The sequence below is a fragment of the Trichomycterus rosablanca genome, chromosome 27 (assembly GCF_030014385.1).
Source record: "Trichomycterus rosablanca isolate fTriRos1 chromosome 27, fTriRos1.hap1, whole genome shotgun sequence".
NCBI lineage: Eukaryota > Metazoa > Chordata > Actinopteri > Siluriformes > Trichomycteridae > Trichomycterus > Trichomycterus rosablanca.
Window position 1 is genome coordinate 15,020,117 of NC_086014.1, and position 20,397 is coordinate 15,040,513.

General features: G+C 46.1%; 1 protein-coding gene across 3 annotated transcripts in view; it reads right to left on the reverse strand.

Annotated features, from left to right (window-relative positions):
• The window catches only part of fto (FTO alpha-ketoglutarate dependent dioxygenase), a 105,796-nt gene that overhangs the window by 77,140 nt on the left and 8,259 nt on the right, over positions 1 to 20,397 (reverse strand). For all 3 annotated transcript variants that reach the window (XM_062989633.1, XM_062989634.1, XM_062989635.1), the window contains exons 2-6: positions 8,679 to 8,756; positions 7,090 to 7,840; positions 5,367 to 5,588; positions 2,127 to 2,206; positions 1,331 to 1,474 (exon numbers count right to left, since the gene is read on the reverse strand). In XM_062989633.1, coding sequence (XP_062845703.1) covers positions 1,331 to 1,474; positions 2,127 to 2,206; positions 5,367 to 5,588; positions 7,090 to 7,840; positions 8,679 to 8,756 — 1,275 coding nt within the window. The remainder of the gene's footprint in view (positions 1 to 1,330; positions 1,475 to 2,126; positions 2,207 to 5,366; positions 5,589 to 7,089; positions 7,841 to 8,678; positions 8,757 to 20,397) is intronic.

Sequence of the window (20,397 nt, forward strand, 5' to 3'; positions counted from 1 at the left end):
GATCTCTCAGTGGGGAACCGGGATGGTTGCTGCTCAAACACCAGTGAGCACTGTAGCAAAAATCCCCTACACTTTTCAGGTTCCCCTGCATAGCGCTCAGGAGTGGCTACTTGAGAGTCCTCTCTGAGTGGGGCTTGGGCTAAAGTGTAAGTGGACATATGAGGGGGGCGCTGTTCAGCAGCTTCAGCAGCGGCCAGGGCTGTTTCAGTGTGACTCTTAACCAACAGCGTCAACTGCTGCATCATCTCCTGCAGCAGTTGTTCATGACGGCCTATGGCGGAGCCCTGATGTTGTAGGGCTTCCTTAAAGGGCGTTAACTCTGCTGGGTCCATGGTGGTCGCACCGTTCTGTTACGGGGAGTGGGTGAGGTGGTGGACCCAAGCGCAGAATGTCTTTTAATGTGTGTGGTTAGTTCAACAAAATACAGAGTAATCAATATAAGTTTATGGTTGGATACGTGTTAAAAAGTACAATAAATAAATAATTTGATTTTAGAACTCGTTGTGTGTTTTGGCTTTTGTCGGATTCGAACCTCCGACTTCTAGCGCTATAGCGCTGTGCTTTCTTAACGCGCCACTGAGTGGGACACGGAGGAGAGGGATAAACCGCTATAAAAGGCGGTGAGAAAATAAAGGCGCGAAACGACAAACAAAGGAGACGCCGGTATCGCGTACTCAAACAAAGGAAAGTTTTTTCAAAACTTAAACAAAAGTACTCAAACTCTTCCCCACGCTCCCGTGAAGAAACGTCTTTTTTCTCTTTCGAAAAATATATTGTGCTTGTGAAACATGAAACAAACGTAACGAAAGTGGAGGACTGAACTTCACTCTTGTGCAGCTCAATAACCTCCCTTTACTTTTCTATTAATCTTCTATTAATTTTCTATTAATTTTCTATTAATTTCTGTGCTTTTCTTTTCCTTTCTTTCCCTTTCCTTTCTTTTCTTTGTTTTTGTTTTCTTTCTTTTCTACTTTTCTCTCTTCTATTCTTCTCTGTCTTACAAATACCCTTTTTACCGGTAGCACTGATTTAACGGTGCGACGCCGGCTGCTGTTTGACGCCGGGTTTAAATGCAGTGCCGCACAGCTGAGCCTGGTTGGCACTGATTGTCGTTGGGGATTCTGGGGGTTGGAGTTCTGAAGCTCCACTCCACCAGTTCTTCCCCTGCGCCGCCCAGGCCCCCTGCTGGCGGCTGACTGTACTGGCGGAACCGTTATATAAAGAAAACAACTGCACTGGCACGGCGCAGCTTTAGATCTCTCGGTGCGCCTGTCGAAGGTCTTAAACAAACATCACCGGTGTTACGACGAGGCTATGAACACACACCCACCTCGTTATGGACGTCCTCGATGTGCTGCAGGGAGGAGGGGAGCAGTGAGTGCAAGCTCTTGGTGCCGGTTTCAGGATCCGTGTGCAAGTTCTCCAGAGCCTCCAAGCAGCGTTTCTGAATGTACTCCAACGTGCCGGTCGAACACTAGTCAACGGTGGGGAAAAAACACACACACACATCAAGGTGTTAGTCTACCGGGTGTCAGCGGTGACGGCGGGTGAGGGTGGATCGGTCGGGTGAGGTACTACCTCCTCGCTGCTGCAACAGTGACTCCTACTGTCTAGTTGAGGGAAATACAGAGCCTGGTCTTAGGCTGGTCCTAGCAAGAGCTGTGCAAAAAACAGGGGGGTGACAAAAAAAAACAACTGGACACATCCAAATTGGGACAATGCATATTGATCATTGCATAATCTTACAAACCCTGTTAAACACACTAGCACACCAGTGCTGCTACCAGCCAGCTGATTGGCTGTGTGTCTGTAGCGGGAAGGACAGTGGCTGAACAGGGTTCCTGGTCACTGGTGCCCGGATGGCAGTGCGTGGCTCTCTCTACATGTGATACTGAGCTCTGAGAGACTCCGCCCCTTACAGACAATAGCATGTCTAACTAGTGCACATGAAATAAGTTTTAGCTAGACGCTATGTATGGCATAAGATATTGGTTTGGGATGCAATAAACGCCAATGCTGTTACCCATAAGGGCATCGAGAGGACTGAGGTCAAACGGCAAGTCTATTTCTTTGGCACGAGGGCGGCGACTGACCTCTCAAGCCTGGTAGAGATGGGCGTGCCTTACCTGTGCCACTCTGTGCGTGGAGCTGAACCTGGCTGTGTCTCCGGCCAGAACGCAGTGCTGGTGTGTCCTGTTCAGATCATCTACAAGCAAGAACAAAGACGTGCGTAAACAAAGAGCTCAGGGTCTGGTGTGGATGAACTTGACCTGAGATTTAGGATGAACCAGAATGCCGACTAGGAGCAAGAACTGCTGCCTAATCTCAGCACCCAATCTCAGTGAGAAATCAACGAATCCATATTAAGGCTGATGGTTTTTATCAGGTGTCGGGATATTAAAATAGAGCAGGGCTTTGGTGGAGCAGCAGGCCACCACCTAGAATCTGAGTTCACGAGACGTGGTGCTACCAACCTAGCCGGGGAATTAACAGACACGAGTCAGATTTGAAAGAGTTTGGACGAGGATTCTGCAACAGCGACCCCTGCTGCCTGGTCGAGGGGACAGTATGAGTAGTTGAGGAACACACAGAGCACAGCGTGATACACGTGTCATAGAGAGCGGATGCAAGTTTGCGTCTCTTCTTCTCCAGCACAGGGTTACAGAGGAAATATAGGGAACTGGTAATGACTAAATCTAGTGGAAAAAGGGCTTAATTCAAATAAATAGAAGAGAGAAATGAGGGACAGTTATAACTGTTTATTTTGCTGTTGACCCCCCTTCTTCCTCCCAAAGACCCTTAAGGTCAGCTGGACAAACAAAGAAGCTGCTCTCTCCTCGCTGAGCACTATGTAACCATAAAAAAGCTAAAAACCTTGATGCGGCATCTGCCTGTTTCCCCTTTCAGACGATTATTCCTCCCTCTAATGTTAAATCCTTTTAAGAACACTTTATATCCAATAATGTGGGGTGGCTCTCGACCCCGGGCCCCTCTCTCTCTCTCTCTCCTTCAAATGAATCACGAGACGAAACAAATTCCCGTAATAAATATCCATCATTATTCTCTTGTCATCGGACTCGCCTCCCTGTCGGTGCGAGGAAGCAGGCTTTTAAATCTATTGGGTCAAAACGTCTGTTCGCTCCCAGGAGCGTTCTAAACTGCAAATCTTATTACGGACGGAGGCTCGACGCTCGCCCCACCGCACCGTTCCCTTACTTAACCGGGTCCTAAATTCTATTTGGTGCAAATACAGCCGATTCGATTTGCACTCTGCGGCTTGGGCGTGAGCGGATCCGGCGAATCTGGGACACGTAAACGTTTTTAATAAGGAAATGATGGGCAGAGCAGCGGCGGATCTCTCGGCGGATCAGAAAACATCGAATTTAAGACACAGGTTCGGGCCGCCATGGTGGCGCAAAGGCGCTGATATCTCAAGCTCACGAGCACGAATCTCAGCACTACTATCGGACACCTACATGGACAATGATTGGCCAGTCTGGAGTGCCAGAGGGATTCCTTAGAAGTGCTGCAATTACGACCTCTGCTGGCTGACTGATGGCACTGCACAGAGACAAAGGATAATGGAGACAATCTGCTTTGCCAACAACAAAACTACAGACCCAACCAAACTAAATCATTTATTTGCAGTAGTGGTGTAAAACTGATCTAAGCACGTAGGACCACGGAGGCCCCGCTGACAGGCTGCAAACTCACAGACCGTGTCTAAGGAGAGACAGTAAAAAAGTGTGTGAGTGTACAAGAGAAAAAAATATATTAGTCGACTGTGATTAGTCACGCTCGTACCCAGCAAACGACTGACATAAAAAGTGTCCTTACTGAGGTCATCAGGCATTCTCCATAGGTCATAAAGTGTGTGTGTGCGTGCGTGTGTGTATCTGAGACACTCGGTGTGTGTGTGTGTGTGCATGGCAGGACTTAAAAGCGAGGGCATCTGCTGAAGCCATCAAGCATCCCAGGTTGCATCAACTTGAATTCAACGCTTAACGACGCCCTCCCGCTTTTCTGAAAACAGTCCCGGAGCGTTACGTTTGATTAAAGGAACCGCGAGCGAAGCCGACACGGCTGCGTACCGGACACGAATCTAACATCGTCAGATGAAACGTCGGATCTGGAGTGAAGACAAACGTTTTAATGAGACCAGGACAAGCACGGAGCCCAAATAAAGGAAAATGAAGGGAAGGTTAAAGGCGGGTTTATCATTAGGACCCTCGTCACCTTGGAGAACTGAAGGTTTGCCAAATATGAAATGATCTCTTACTGGGGACGTTTCTAATGTCATCCTAATATTAAATATCTGGTGTCTGAATACTTTCCACCCTTTATTTCTTTTATTTTCTAACACAGGTGCATTAAAGCTTATCAAAACATCATATTTATAATACACACACCATGATTATTTAATGTAAATAAACACACTAAAATATATTTCATGATAGAATCACTTTTACCACCAACCTCTCCTTCATCTGTTTAAAAATAAAACGCTCTTGGGTGTGAACCGCTAACAAGTCGCTTCCACTTCCATAATCTGAACTGTTACTAAGCCCTGTAACACAAGTCTGATTATGAATAATGTGTGTGTTGGTCTGTCTGTAGGTCTGTCTGTTTGTTTTTTTATGTCTGTATGATTATGTGTCAGTCTGTCTGTGTACATCCGTGTTTGTTTGTGTCTGTATGCCTGTTTCTGATTGCGTATGTGTGTCTGTCTATGCCTATGTATGTGTGTCTGTCTAAGTATGTTTATCTGTCTGTGTGTGACTGTCTGTCTGTGTCTGACTAAGTGTGTCTGTCTGTGGTTCAGTGTGTATCTGTGTGTGCGCCTGTATGTGTGTGTGTGTGTGTGTGTCTGTGTGTTTTACTGTTGTTAGTGTGTCTGTGTGCATGTGTGTGTCGCTCTCACCCTGTGACAGTGTGTGTGTGTATGTGTGTATGTGTGTCTATCTGTCTGCCTGTGACTGTGTGTGTGTGTGTGTGTGTCTGTCCGTGGTTCAGTGTGTATCTGTGTGTGTGTGTGTGTCTGGCTCTGTGTGTCGGTCTGTGGCTCAGTGTGTGTGTATCTCTGTGTCTGTGTGTGTGTGTCCCTCTCTGTTATAGTGTGTGTGTGCATGTTTGTGTTTGTCACTTTGTGTGTGTTTGTCTTTGTATGTGTGTGTGTGTGACTGACTGACTGTGTACCTGTCTGTGGCTCAACGTGAATCTTTGTATGTTTGTGTGTGCATCTATCTGTCTGTCTGTGTTTTTATCTGTGTGCCTGCATGTATGTGATCGTGTGGGTGTCTGTGTGCATCTCTCTCTCTCTCTGTAATAGTGTGTGTGTGTGTGTGTGTGTGTGTGTGTGTGTGTACCAGTCATGTAATAGCAGTCTCCAGACTGCAGTGGCAGGGCCAGGCCGGGTGTGTGTATGTCCCAGGCCACCTTGAGCCCCACTCGCCAGCAGGCCTTCTCTCTCAGTCCCTCGCCTTTACTCGTCCCTTCGGTCTCTGCTTCCTGTCGGCTCGTCCCTTCGCCGCCGCCCTTCTCTTCTTCATTCGAGGTCCGTCTTTCCGTCTCCTCTGCCGGCTTCACCGCTGTCGACAAAACAACCGTAACCGTATTAAAACCTTGAAACTTTTTCAATCTGACGTTAGAGGAGCAACGAGCGATCCGCGATCAGATCAAATCTGCAATAAATAAATGCAATTTTCTGAGAGGTGAAATAAAGGAGCTGATCTTTAAATCAGAGGTGGTACACACTGGCCTCCTGGGTAAATACAGTTCGGAAGGGTAGACAGGATTTCCATTTCCTTCCTCTCACACTTTCCCGAAAGTGAGAGCAATAAGCAAAGAAGAAATGATAACGCGAAGGCTGGCGGGGAGTAAAATCAATACTAAACTCCTCTCCCAGGCCCCGGCGTCCATGCAGGCCTTTTCTCTTTGCTCAGCAGGGATAAATAGTAACTTAATTTCAGGCCCGTGTTCCCTGACACAGCTCTCCGAGGGCCGCCGGCACGAAGCCCATCAGCGCCTACTCAGGATTCAATTAGAAACATACCTGACTATGTGCAAAAATCAGCTCTGAATTATTTATTTTAAAATAAATATATATATATATATAAAGGAGACGGGATGGTTCTACATTGAAATCGAAAACTGCACATCAACACAGATTCTTATAGCATCGAAGATCAGAAGATCAGACAAGCTCTGCTGCTTTTGCTTTACCACAAACCAGGTGAAGGATCAGGGATCACGTCCAGAGGGGCGCTGAGAACCGAACAAACAAGCGAGCGTCCTTCTGCTGAAGAGCACGTCCTGCCCGGTCTGCAGAGCTTCAGCGGTGAAGCCAACAGAACATCTGGGGGGTGCTGGTGCCGGAGAAAAAGCAGCCATGCACTTAGTGTGCTGCCACTGTGCTGCTTTAAAGCAGAACCCACAGGGGTCGGAGGTCAAATCGCTGACACTGGGGCAGGTGGTCGTCTTAAAAGATACCAGGTCTGCATGGACAGGATCACATGCGCAGAGTCAAAAAGGGGTACAAAAAGGGTTAGGAAGGGGGCGCTCGGGTGGCGCATCTCTCGTCCTCGAGTTCCAATCTGAGCTCGGCTATCAGCCGGCCAGGCGCCTACACAGACACACACAGGCTGTGTGTCTGTAGAGGGAAGGACGATGACTTAAACGGGGTTCCTGATACGTTGGGGCAAGTGCATCCCCTGCCGATTGATTGGTCCTAGGCTCCAATTGGCCAGGACTGGATTGAGTTGGGGTAGACGGTTAGGGGCCAAAATGAGCCCCAAATGAATGAATGAAAAGTAGAATTCTTCAAACCAACCAGTGACCCCGTCATCCTAGAAAAGACCACTCAAATCAACTTATGTTGGACTTTAAGTATGACTTCGTACTGATTTGTAGTGAGCGTTCATTCTAAGGGTACAAGCTATCCCAGACTACTTTTCTGAAGGCTTTATGTTGACCTGTATCGTCCTCTTGGTGCATGCCAAGATCTTATAGATGTTTCCCTCATACCATCGTGATCCTATACACTGATTTCTGTTCTATTATAACCCCCTGTGCAATTTCTTGACCTCTCACCTTCAGCTTTTATCTCCTCCGGGCAGCTATAGCTGTAAACAGCGACGGGCGAGAGCGGAACCAAGTTCTCGTCGTGGTGCCAACCCACTGCCATCTTGCCCATGCCGTAATAAGGCTCATCTTTCAGCTGGCTCATGTTGGTGGGGTCCATGTAGTTGATGAGCGTAACGTTAAACGGGATGGGGCCGGAAGACGAGGACTGAGGAGGAGACAAGCGAGAGCAGCCCTGTCCGCTGTCCGAATCCTCTCCTCTCTTCTGCTCCTCCCTCTCCTCCTTCTCTTCGCTCGTTTGATCGAGGGCGCACCCCTCGTCCTCCTTGGCCTCCTCCTCGGCCTCGATGCGCTTGCGTTTGCTGCCCCGGGTGTTCTGCTGCTGCTGCTGCTGCTGGTGCACGTCAGTACAGAAGAACTGGTTGAGCTCCCATAATGCCTTGCAGGCGACTCTCAGGCCCGCGTCGCAGCAGGACTTCTCTGGTTGGACGTCGCTGTTGCGTGCCAGGCCCTCATCTTCGTCGCAGTGCCAGGGCACGGTGAAGAGACGCGTGTCCAGGTAGCGGTAGGTGCACCCGGGCTGGCCCACCAGGGCACGTGACACGGCTGTGAAGACGTCACGCTCTCGGATGCGCACCAGATCCCTCAGGAGGCAACCTCGCTCACGTAGGGTGGACAGGGCCGACTGGACTCGCTTATCCAAACCCACGGGGAGGCTGCCGGCCCTCCGTAACGTCAGTCCTGAATAGCTCGACTCCCACTACAACAAAGAAATATAATCATTTTTATTTTTTTTATTATTATTATTTTTATTTATTTATAATTATTTTTAATTATTATTATTATTTATTTATTATTATTATTATTATTAATTTTTATTGTTATTATATTATTCTTACTGTTATTATTATTAATATACTTATAATTACAATATTATTAAAAACGATTGTATTGTTATAATTATAATTACTGCTTTAATTATTACTATTAATGATTATTATTATTACATTATTATTATTATTATTACTATTATTATTTTTTATTAAATAATTATTTTTGTTATTACTTTTATTTTTAGCATTGCTTGTATTATTACTATTATTATTATTTTTAATATTAATAACAATAATAATTCAAATTGTATTATATTATATTATTAAAAATTTTTATATTATTCTTATAAATTTTATTGTTATTGTGACTATAAACGTTGTAATAATCAAACAATGAATTACATAAATAATATTTATGTTATTATAATTTTTAGTGCTTTTGTTATTATTATTTTAATATTATTATTATAACTATTTATCATTATTATAATTTGTATTAATATTATTTATTAATAACATTATTAAGCTCGGTGGAGGATTTTGTTACCCACTGATACATAATTAAACAAACCAATAATAATAACAACATATAAACATAAATATTACAGTCAATACAATAATGACAACAAATAAAAATAACAACAATAATAATAGTGGTAATAATGACATTATTCTGATACTACAGATGTTTAATAAGCAGATTTTTATAACCCATGCAGATACGCTACAGATGTGGTGCTGTGGGCTCTGATCTGGTGGACTCACTAGCTGTTGGAACCCGGTGTCAGAGGGTGACAGGAAGGGGATCTTCTGCTCGCCCAGCTCCTGCAGGAGTCTCCGCCTCTATACAGGACGAACACAGAGGAGACGTGGGATTAAAGACAAGTCAGCGTTTATTACACTAGTGCTCACAATCATCAGCTGATGGTAGATGATGTTCTGTACGATGGTGCCTGAACTCGCACTGCGCTTGTCACCGAACGGACACAAATCCCCACAAACTTCAAAAATTCTGATGAGTGGATGCTGTTATAGCTGTGTGAAGGAGGGTGTTTAACTCTATATTAATGCGTGTGGTTTGGAATGTTCAACACGCTCAGAATCAAGGTGTCCGCATATTTATTTACCTTCATGTGAAACAGAATCCAGGCAGCAGTGCTGTGAAAAAAGTGTTAATATCACTATTATTATTATAAAAAAGTAATTACCCCCACAACACTTCTTACTTTAGATATCATGGCAAGACCCTAAACAGCAGATTCATGTCTGAAAGTGAGAAAATGTCTTCATATGAACATAAACACCTGATTTTTGGTTAGCATAAATGTTTGGATGCACTTGCTGTGCTAATAGTGGCACAGTTAATAGATTTAAATGGGTGATATAGGTGTTGCATGACCTTTTTCCCTTTAATGAATGAAACTACCATTTAAATCTGTCTGTGTTTCAGCGCTGCGCCACTACAGCTGTAAACATAATAATAAGCTTTAACCAAACCACTGCTCGTTTTAATCACTTGTGGAACACAGTTGATGTGAAACGCAAGTCCGACTCCGAGCAACCGTTCGCTCTTCCTTTCGTGGACGTATCAAGTTTTTACAGCTTCGGCATGCTTGATCCTTTTCATCTGGCCCCACATTCCATCCCGAACCTGTAAATCCAACAGCAACCGACATAAAAAACGTGATCCTCGAATAAATTTCACAAGGCCGGCGGAGCCCGAGCTTTTGGGTGCAGGCTCGCTCACTCTCACCCTGCAGGTGCACGGTTCAGGTGGTGGGAACATCACCGAGGGGTGGAGAGACCCCCGTTCGTGCTCCTCGTCCGACTGCGGTTCGGTTAAAGGCGCACACACGTGCTCCGGTGATGTCTGAGCGGAACAGACGTCCGTATATATCAGGAGACGTTTATTAAGGCCAGCTCTCTCCGACAGGACTTAAACAGGGTGAACCAGCTTTTATCTGCAAACCAGGCCTGACGTTTAGTGCAAAATAAAACGTCTATTAAAAAACATTCAGGCGACAGCAGCAGAGAAGCTCACACGCTGGTTTACAAACAGACACGTACGTGTGTGTTCACGCACATGCTCAGTGCGACTGTTGGGTCTTTTAAGTTCAATTTAGGGTTCAAATATCACCCCAAATATCCCACTGTGCCAAAAATGCAAGCCCTGACCTCAGTCAGGCCTTTTTAATCAAACGTTAGTGCCTGACCTTAGACGCTCTTTTGATTGGATGTGCACGTCTCCCACAGACACAGTCCGAAATTAATGAAGTATTTTACAGCTAAAATACCTCATTAGCGCTGCTGGTTTTGATGTGTCCACATACTTTTGGCTGCATATCGTACCTGTGACCTCTGTGTGCATGAAAAGTGCACAGAGACGACTTGGTTACCGTTGGGGTGAGAAGGTTTGATCAGTAACAGGAAGCAACCCGTACCTACAGCTCCATACTGAAAAATCAGGACGTCACGTGTGTGTGTGTGTGTGTTCTGTTTTGTGGAAGAAGCTTTTGAATGGCTCTTTGAAAGAAAACGTGGGAATTCATGACTGTACCGTTCTACCCGAATAAACAAGGACTGACTGAAGAGACTGTTAGCCAGAGATCCACTAAAATGCAGAACGTGCTAGCAAGAGGCCCATGAGAGAGAGTGCTCAAACAAGAGAAAAAACGAGAGAGTGCATATAGGGTAGAGAGTAAGAAATACAGAAGTGTATAGAGCACAACGTGCACCAAAGAAAGCGAGAATGGAAAAGGTGAGAGTGCACCCAAGAGAGCAAGTGCATGTAAAAGAGCTCAAGAGAGAGCAGGAGAAAAGAGACAAAGAAAAAGCATATAAAGTGCACCAGAGATACAAAAGAACAGAAAACAGAGAAAACTCAAGAGAGCTTACGAGAAAAAGAAGAGAGAGAGCATACAGGAGAAAAAAATAGGTGCACATTAAAAAAAACTAACAAGTGAAACAGAGAGAGACGAGAGTAGTGCACACAAAAAAGATGAGACAGAAGCAGTGAGTGCAAAAGAACAGAGAAGAGAGTAGAAGAGAAAGTGTGCAAAAGAGAATGTGCAAAAGAGAATGTGCATAAGAGTGCGAGAGAGTGTGACAAAAAGAGAATGCACAAAAGAAAGTGCAAAAGAGAACGCGTGCAAGAAAATGAGAGTGCGCAAAAGAGTGTGCAAAAGAAAGTGCAAAAAAGAGACTGTAAAAGAGAACGCACAAGAGTGTGAAAAAAGAGAATGTCTGCAGGAGATCAAGAGTGTGCAAAAAGAGTGTGAAAAGAGAATGTGCGCAAAAGAGCAAGAGTGGCTCTTTGGAGAGAAACGAGAGAGTGCGCAAGAGCGAAAGAGAGAGTGCAAGAGTGTGAAAAAAGAGAATGCACAAACAAGAGAGTGTGCAAAAGAGAGTGTGCAATAAAGAGAGATAAAAAGTACACACCAAAAAAGAGAGAGCAAGAATACACACAAGAGAGAAAGTGCATGCAAAACACACACACACACACACACACGCACACACACACAGCTGGACTTGAGGAGATGTCACACACATGTCAAATACATCAAGCAGCTCAGAAATTCCAGTGAAACCCAGGAGTCGGAGAAACTTCACTCAGCACCATAAAGCATTCATTCATCCATCCATTCTTTATCCTGGTCAGGGTCACAGTGGGTCTGATTCACTAGGCAAAAAGCAGGAAACACCCTACCAGATCACCAGTCCATCATAACACACACACACACAAACACACACTTAGGGTTTTGTAGTAGCTGTGAGATTATTCTGTTTGCACGTCTTTGTACTATAGGAGGAAACTGGAGCACCCAGCTACTGCTAATGTAGCAGGTAGAGTAAGTGCTGCGCAGCTTTACAGCTCCACTGTCACTGGTTCGATCCACGCAAGCCTTCACGTTAACCTGTAAGAGGTTCCATCAGCTGACAGAATAAAGAGCAATTATGGACTGGCAGAGGGTCACTGCAGACTTCAGGCTCACTGCGGCCCTGATCAGGATAGAGCAGTTCAAGTAGGAAATTTTCCAGCAGCTGGCAAAAGATGGCACATTGGTGTGTGTACATGTAATAGAGCTCTGTATTTGGACTGCACACCGTTGGAGCTTGTGTGCCATCGGCCGCGAGACCCGCCCGAGTCGCCCCGAATCAAACGTCGAACACAGGAAGCGCCGTCCTCTTCAAACACGCTTCCTCGGTCGCTCTCATTTGGCACCGGCGCGCCGAATGTGTGGCGCAGGTGTCAGAAAGAAAGCCAGGATGTGACGGAGGGCAGGAGGAACGAGGGAATGCCCACCGCCGGCACCTGGGCAAACACCAGGAGAGCAAAGAGAGGCGGGCAGCTCATGCTGAAAACACGCGGCTGACAGCATGAGACCGGCTCGCGAAAACGCCGCACCTAGGTGCCGCCGCACATGCACGTACGCGGGTACACGGTCGCACACACGTCCGAACAGAAACAGTGTTAGCGTCACTAGGTAACAGACGAGGAATCGAGCAGCTGACAGGAAGTGAGCTCATCTTTCCTTTCTGAAGTGAAAAAGCAGTTGCAGATATTGTACCAGGCTGACCTGGGTACACGGGCATCTACATAATCATTTCCACAGATTTAGAATGGAGTGTCCAACAAGCTTTTGCTCAGGTGTCCACATACTTCTGCATGTACGGTGTACACGACTGTAAAACCAAGCCAGTGATGTGATTAACACTTCCAGAAATTCCGAGCAGAACTCGAGGTGAAGTGCAGACAGGAAAGTCTCCTCGTCGTCCGGTCCTTCTTCCATCAGTCCACCCCCCAACCCCACGTTCTCCTAGTGTCCTTCTCCACCTCCAAAATCAATACCCCACTGCAAATGGCACTTAGCCCCAGGGAAACACTTCAGGCCGGGGTGGGTCATCCTCCAGGGCCCCTTAAGAGGCACAGAGTCAAGGACAGAGTCCAGCCTGGGGCCTGGACACACACACACATTCGGAAGGTGGATCTTTAAAGCTGATGAGGTGGTAAATTTTGCCTCGCGGGACTGTCACATTTGTGAGGTTCAGCTCAGTACACCCAGCATGTTTCAACAAAAAAATAATCAAAACAACCACCACATTTACGCTGCTTTCAAAGTTATTATTATTTACAATTCCAAAAAAGTTGAGACAGTGGGTAAAATGCAGACAAAAGCAGTTGGCACACATGGCATACAGCGATGTACGCTGATAAAGTTTTCTATCAAGACGACTTGGTGTTCGTACATGAGTATAATAATCATATCATGCCAGTTCCTTTTTCAATATATAGGCTAGACTGTAGACTATGCCAATCGTTCTCTTTGGTCAACTGACCTCCGACCTTCCGAACCTCCTATCCTCTTCCCCCAGCCCTCAACTCTGACGTAAGACACGTACCTACAGCGATCTGTACAGAAGAAAATCCTTTAAAAGTGTTGTTCTATTTTTTGGCGTGGATTTCTGGTGCATTTTAGCAACCAGCAACTGCACGCAGTCTAAAACACTTAAAAATTCCGGCACAATGTTGAATCTTGCACTTTTAAGAATGTAAACAAATTTTATGGACATTGGAAGGAAGTCACATCCTTCAAGTTCTCAAGTTGAAGCTTCGTATGCAGAGGTCTTGCAGTCTTCATTATAATGGACTGAAAGACGAGCGAATGTCACGTTTTATCGAGACCGAATTACTCCCAGCAAACACGCGACCCTTTACACAAGTGAACGTTGGCATCAACAATCAAAGCTTGGCGTGGTAATATCCACTTATTGTATGTGTTTCAATCAGGTGGGTCTCAACATCACCGACTGATTACGTTTTGACCACAGCATGTTTGAGTCCACTGGTCTCTCTGGGACATCTTGCTAGCCTGGTAGTTCAGTGGTTAAGGTAGTAGACTTGTATTTTGGAAGGTCGCTGGTTTAAGCCTCACATCTGACAGATGATACTGTTGGGCCCTCAATTGCTTGCATTGTATCAGTCACAGCTATATGTCTGTTAGAATAAAAGCAGCCAAAATAGTGTGTTTTCTTCTTTTGTTTCTTTGGCTTTTGGATTTCGGATGGGTTGAGATGTTTTGAAACTTGAGAGCATAATAACTTCTCCCACATAGTTGTGTTTGCTGGGATGCTGATGAACAAAGCGGTGGTTCAGAATGGTGGACAATATTCCAATCATAGCTGTTGAAAACTCTGGTAAAATCTGGTATGATTGTGTGTATTTAGCGTTAATGGTGAGCTAGAGTGCGCATTATTAAAGAGAATTGACTTTAGGATGATTTTCCTCCAGACGCCGCTTCAGACTGTCCTTACTGATCTAAAATGCAGGCTGCGGCTCCCACTCCTCTGGACCCAGAACAATCCTCATCGTATACAAGGTTTCCCAGCGGATTCTGGGAAGTCGACTTGTCTAAACGACATTAGCAACTCCAGCAGACAGGACAGACGGAATGTGCCTTCCTCACCTCCCCCGTCTTTCCATTTCATCCATAAGTAATCTAGTTGTTCAGTCGAACAAAAAGACGGAACGAGATAATCCTCAGCCTGCTAGAGGCGCTGTGACCTGAGCGATGTTCCTGAGCCCGGTGGTTTGGAAGCGTAATTGCTGGTGACACTCCGAGTGGCTTGTCTTAAGTCCTGAAGTTAAGATGAAGCTGCTGAGAACAGAAGCGATGCTTAAGTGACGTTTGGTGTGGTACACATAATTCAAGGACACCACCGGGTTTTCCAAGGTTATAATTTATTCCTGATATCTTCTGGAAAAATTCAATTCTTGATTTTCAGTATTTGTTTCCATCTTCAACGTCTTCACAAATGATGTTGTTGAAGCGCTGGTCCTTGCCCTTCCCTTAAAAGATCTTCATCCCTATTGATTTTGGTGTCTCATCTCATTGTTAGAATCTCCACTGTCTCATCGATCCTCAGAGGGATCTTCAGAGAGCCTTCTGACCTGAAGGTTCCATCTTCTGGCACCTCATCTACCGGCCTTCATTCTGTTGTTACTGTCCATTTGGTTTTCAGAACTGGTTCTCCACTGACTCCTTCAGTGCGGTTGAACTGATGTCGTTGGCGTCGTCACCTCTGTGATGATTGTCCTATATTGCTGTGGCCCAGTCTAGCTGGTGGGATAAAATACCTTTCTCCCATGAGAACCTGACAGGAGATGAACCTCCAGGCAGCAAAGGTCTCTGCTTCCATAATGGACACAAACCTTCTTGCCACAACCATGCTGCCACCTAGTGACCGTTTAATAGTGGACAATGGTCAAATGTCAAAAAGTCAGTATTCTGACCTATACAGTAAGAATCATAGACCGTTCACATGGTGTAATCTGAAAGCAGGCTCTTTACATGGCCAAATGTTTTCGGACATCCCATTCCAAAACCAAACAGCTATAACAGCTTTAAAGTTTCTGGGTTGTGTCTGTGGGAATTTGTGTCCATTGTGTCTGAAGAATTCTTGTGCGGTCAGGCAAGATGTTTAACCACTGAGCTACCACTGGTAAGAATGCCTGGCTTGCCATATCAGTTCCAAATCATCTCAAAGGTCCAAGGAGATCCTTCACACCTCTGGGATGACTTGTAACATGGATCCAGCATCATGTCTGACCTAACTAGATGGGCACAAATTCCCACACACAGACACACTCCAAATTCTTGTGTAAACCCTTCTGAGAAGAGTGGAAGCTGTTGCACCGAAAAACTAGAGAGTAACTCCCTGATAGCTGCCATGGATTTGACACAGGACGTCCAACGAGCTCCCAGTCAGGTGTCCACATACTTTGGGCCATTCTGTGTATTTATTTAGAAGTACAGCATTTTTCACCTTCGCTCACCTTCACCTCCATCATCCATTAGTCACTGAGCAAACCGGCCAAATGAAACAGCAGCAGCAGTGAGCGAGAGTGTATCGACAGTCTCTCTTTAACAAGACCTTGTGTTCGATGATGAAGACAAGGCTATGAGCGCCGGCACCCTCCCCTCGCTAACAGCCACGCTCCGGTCTGTGCACGCTCAGGTATAAATCACCGCTCCTGGCTACTGTAGGGGTGAGAGGGATGGGAGTTGAAGGCGAGGGTGAAATAATGTGGGTGTCAGCGAGGGTCAGCCCCCCATTACGCTCTCTTCAAAAACTATTCATCTTGCCGTGTAGTCAACGGCCTAGAAATAATTACTCAATCTGACCCATGTAATGCTGCATGACCAGCGGTCAAACCTGGTCAATTTGCGTCAGAGAGGGTGAGGGGAGAATTATAGCTGTCCACACACTCCTGCACACACTACATTTATATGTACACCCAATATGGCCGAAAGTACGTGGACTAATTTCTGAGTTGAGATGTTTCCGTCACACCCTTTGCTAACAGGTCTGAGATGATTCAAAACTTTGCACCCAAAGTTCAGGGCTGGTCCGTAAAGACGTGGTTAAGCATGGCGGTACACCAGTGGCCTGCATGGCGCCTTGGCTTCAATCCATTTGGAATTTGGCGTCTGACACGCATCCAGTGAATTCAGTTGAAAATCCAGTTGTGAAATCTTCTCTAAAGAGCAAAGGCTGTTACTGCTCATTCCTTCAGTGGATCGGCATCCCAGTCTGGACTGGACATTTGCAGCAACTTTTCAAAGATGTGCACCATGACTTGATTTCAATTGATTTTGATGGTAAATATGAGTCTGGGTGTGAAATAAAACTGTGGACACGACAGAATAAGAACATTAATCTTCTGCAGAAGGATCAGGGTCTGGACAAGACACTGTTGAACCTCCCACCCCTCAGTGAAGTACGGTGGTGGGAGCATCATGAAGAAGAAGATCAAAATCCAGGCATGACCTGACCTATCCGACTCAGTTTCTACTGAAAATAAATAGATGATTTTCACATTATCCATTAGTGTCCATAAGATAGACAGTCCAATCTTCTCTGAAGAGCAAAGGCTGTTATAGACGCAAGGTGGTGCTCATGCACATGTAGAACGAATGGATTGGAATTCGGGTCTTGACTGGACATTTTCAGTGACTTTTCAAATTTCACTGGCCATACCGTGAGTCTGGGTGTGAAACAGAACTGTGGAGAACTCTGCTGAAGGATCAGGGTCACGGTGGGTCTGGACAAGACACTGTTGAGCAATCACTCAGAGCCTGGGCCAGTTTGAAGTAGCCAACCCAAGTGGACACGCACAGAAGGTACTCAAAGTTGGGCTTCATTTCCAGAATTCACACAACACTGAGGCTAAAGCTGAAGCTGAAGTTCGTGGCCTCCAGACTATCTGCTGCATTGCATGATGTTTGGAGAAAGACAATAACGTCTATGATTCCAACACCTCCAAACCCTTCCATGAAGTACGGCGGTGGGGGCATCATGATGGATGACACAAAATCTGGACGTTTCAACAAGGCTTCATGTCCAAACATAAAGCAGAGAAAGAGAAGATCAACATGCAGGCATGACCTGACCAATCTTCTGACTCAGAAGGGTCTCCCTAAACTTGCATAATAAATAAATAATAAACTGAAATGTACTGGGTGGTAATGATAAATAATTCCATCAAAACCTTGGGTTTAAATTGAAGATATTTGTATGTTTCTTAACAAGCAGGTTCCCTGGAAGTAAAATAGCAATGGAAACACTTCCTGTCAGATTCTCTAGGCTTGTGCATCAGAGCAGGACTGTGTGGGTTTCCCACGTAGACTTGGATCCTGTAGGCTTAATTATCTCCTGTTTACCTCTCACTCAACAACCGAACCTCTGAATCGATCAGCAGAACGACAGCAGAGAAGCTTCTTCCCTCCTGCCACGGCAAACCTGATTACCAGTAACGGTGAACGGCAGAGAGGCGATACGTAAATTCATTAAATGACGACGAGGGTGAAGAAACGGTGAATAAAAGTGGGTACGTCTGTCAGGGACCGAGCTCAGTGTGGTAATACCAGTGTAGGAACATTTAAACCCTTGAAGTTAATGATCCGCTGTGTAATTGGCAGTAGAGAGGAGGCTGACAAGGGATCCCGTACGAGCCGATACGACAAGGGTGCACATGCTAAAAAGTGGAAAAAAATCCTCTGTGTTAATCCGTATTGTTGTGACAAAGCAGCGAGAGCACTTCAGAAGCTTCAGGACACTGATAGGCTCAACGCGATCTGTCTGGAAGAGGAAGAGTGTGTGATGTGTCTGATGTGTGTGTGTGTGTGGAGGGGTAGATTAGCCGAGTCGTACTCGGGTTCGGTCTGAAGGATGACGTTGTGCTGTCAGTGTGTTCCTACACGTCTGGAGGAAGTGAAGAGCATGATAAACTGCGTGAAACACACAGCGGCACGTCGACGTGACGGTATTAAAACGGCGAAGACTCGTATCGGCGTGTAGCACAACGTCGGCCCGCCAAGTCTACGACGTTCTTATAGGATTCAAACTTTGTGGTGACGGTTTGTGGAGGTTTATTTCCCATTCCAGCAGAACTGTAAGTGGTGTAGAACATGGCAGAGGAACCTCTCTTGTACGCCCCGTCTCAACCGAATATAGCCCGGCTCATATTTCCTAGATTTCATTGGCTAAAGCTACATTCCATTCAACAGGCACCCTAAGCAGCGCACTTGTATTTCCTCCACGCTAATCACATGATTCCAACCGACGACAGGCTGATGGGCCGCCAAGACTCACTAGGCCGTGGTGACTGGTACGGACCCACAGAAGATGATTTGAATCCTGGTGATGAGGTGAATGTGCCACACATGGCGTATCCAAAGCTTCAGTGCCGATCAGAGTGCCCGTGCAACTCCCCTCCAGTGTCCAAAGCTCCTACAATGGACACTCGGACATCGAGGGAGCGATGGAAGAACTTCCGACTAGTCAGATGAATCGATTCCAGATATACTGTATAGAGCATATTGAATCCTGCGAACGCTCTTGATGCTGGTGCCCCCTCGAGCAAGGCATGATGGGACGGCTCCCTTCATCTCCATCTCATAGCACACAACACACACACCTGCTCATCACTTTAACAACATCTCCTGACCTGCCGACCCTTTCTGATTTCTCTCGGATGGGCAGAAAAGAACGCGAGCAGACGGGAGAGCGGGACGGTTCTTCTGCAAGTCTGGTCATGTGGTTGACAGGAGCTTTTGAGGAACGGACGCCTGATTGAACAGAAAGGGAAGGAGAGAAACAAAGTGTGCGAAAAACACCTAAATCAGTCGGCGTTTGACAGAGGAACCATGACGGGCGCCCCGACGACGAGCGGCGGCGGTTCAGGACGGCGGGCGTGCGTGTGTTTTAACAGTCAAAGGTTAAGTGAAGAGGAGACGGTGTTGAAAGGGAAGCGTTATGCACCACTGACCGCTCAAGTGCCACGCTCACTCCCTCACTTCACAAATAAAATCACACCGTCTTCCTGACAGGCTGCCCGTCACAGTGCGCTAACCTTGAAACCGGGGGCGTGCATCCACACCGGCACAGATACACCACATGTTCAAAAGTATTGAGACGCCACTTCTAATTATCATTTTTATGAAGGAATATTTGCAGCAACAGTTCAAGGACGGTTCTTTCCTCTTCCAGCATGACTGCTTTTGGGAGATTCTTCAACCCAATCGTCCGGCCGTAATGATTTGGACCTTATCTTTATGCTCATCAGATCTGCTGCATTCAACACGGGAACTACGAGGAAACTCCATCAGCCCGAGATCTAATAGATCCCTTACCTTCACATCCCTTAGATCCCTTAGCCATCCCAATAAAAGCTGCTTCTACACAAACAACCCGAAGCTTTGAATTAGCAGCCAGAAAGCAGACTTGTTTATTTCACTACCGCATGCAGGTGGATCATGACGTGCTCAGGGTTTCCTAACCATCCACCTCCGAAGCTGGCATCAACCCACATTCCTGGTGCAGCGGGGGGTACAGTGGAGTTCCAGTCTCCCGCCTGAGGCTCCGACACACTCGTACGCCAGGTACTGGGATCTATTTTCATTACCCCCACCTTCATTTATGGAAAAGAACTTATGATGTACAAATTAAGTTCGGCTTTACGGGGCCTCGTGAAAAGGGCCTCCTGTAGCTGGAACAAACGAGGGTCTTTGGACCCGCGATGGGAAGCAGATGTCGGGCAAAGGCACGATGTTCGCTAGTTTGCCTTTACAAGCAAAGGTGAGCCATTACAGAGGAAAATAAATTCACAAATAAACAGCCGAGAGAGAGAGTTAGCCTCGCTGTGTGCCAAAGCAAAAAGGAGACCAAAACAGGCAGACCTTGATGGCTGTGCGATTTCAAAACCATGCGCATAAATATAGCTTCACTCTCAGCCCTTTTTGACCAACATGAAATGGGTTCTATTCCAGTTCGCGAACCTGATTTTGCACAGTTCGGCGCATTTTCACCAAAAATTCCCAGCTGGAACCAAGGAATAGCAGCTTTTTAGCACAAACCAAGATGACATCCGTGGGAGAAAGCAACAATGGTGACAGCCTTGAAGAGCGTGCAGTGGTCCACTGAA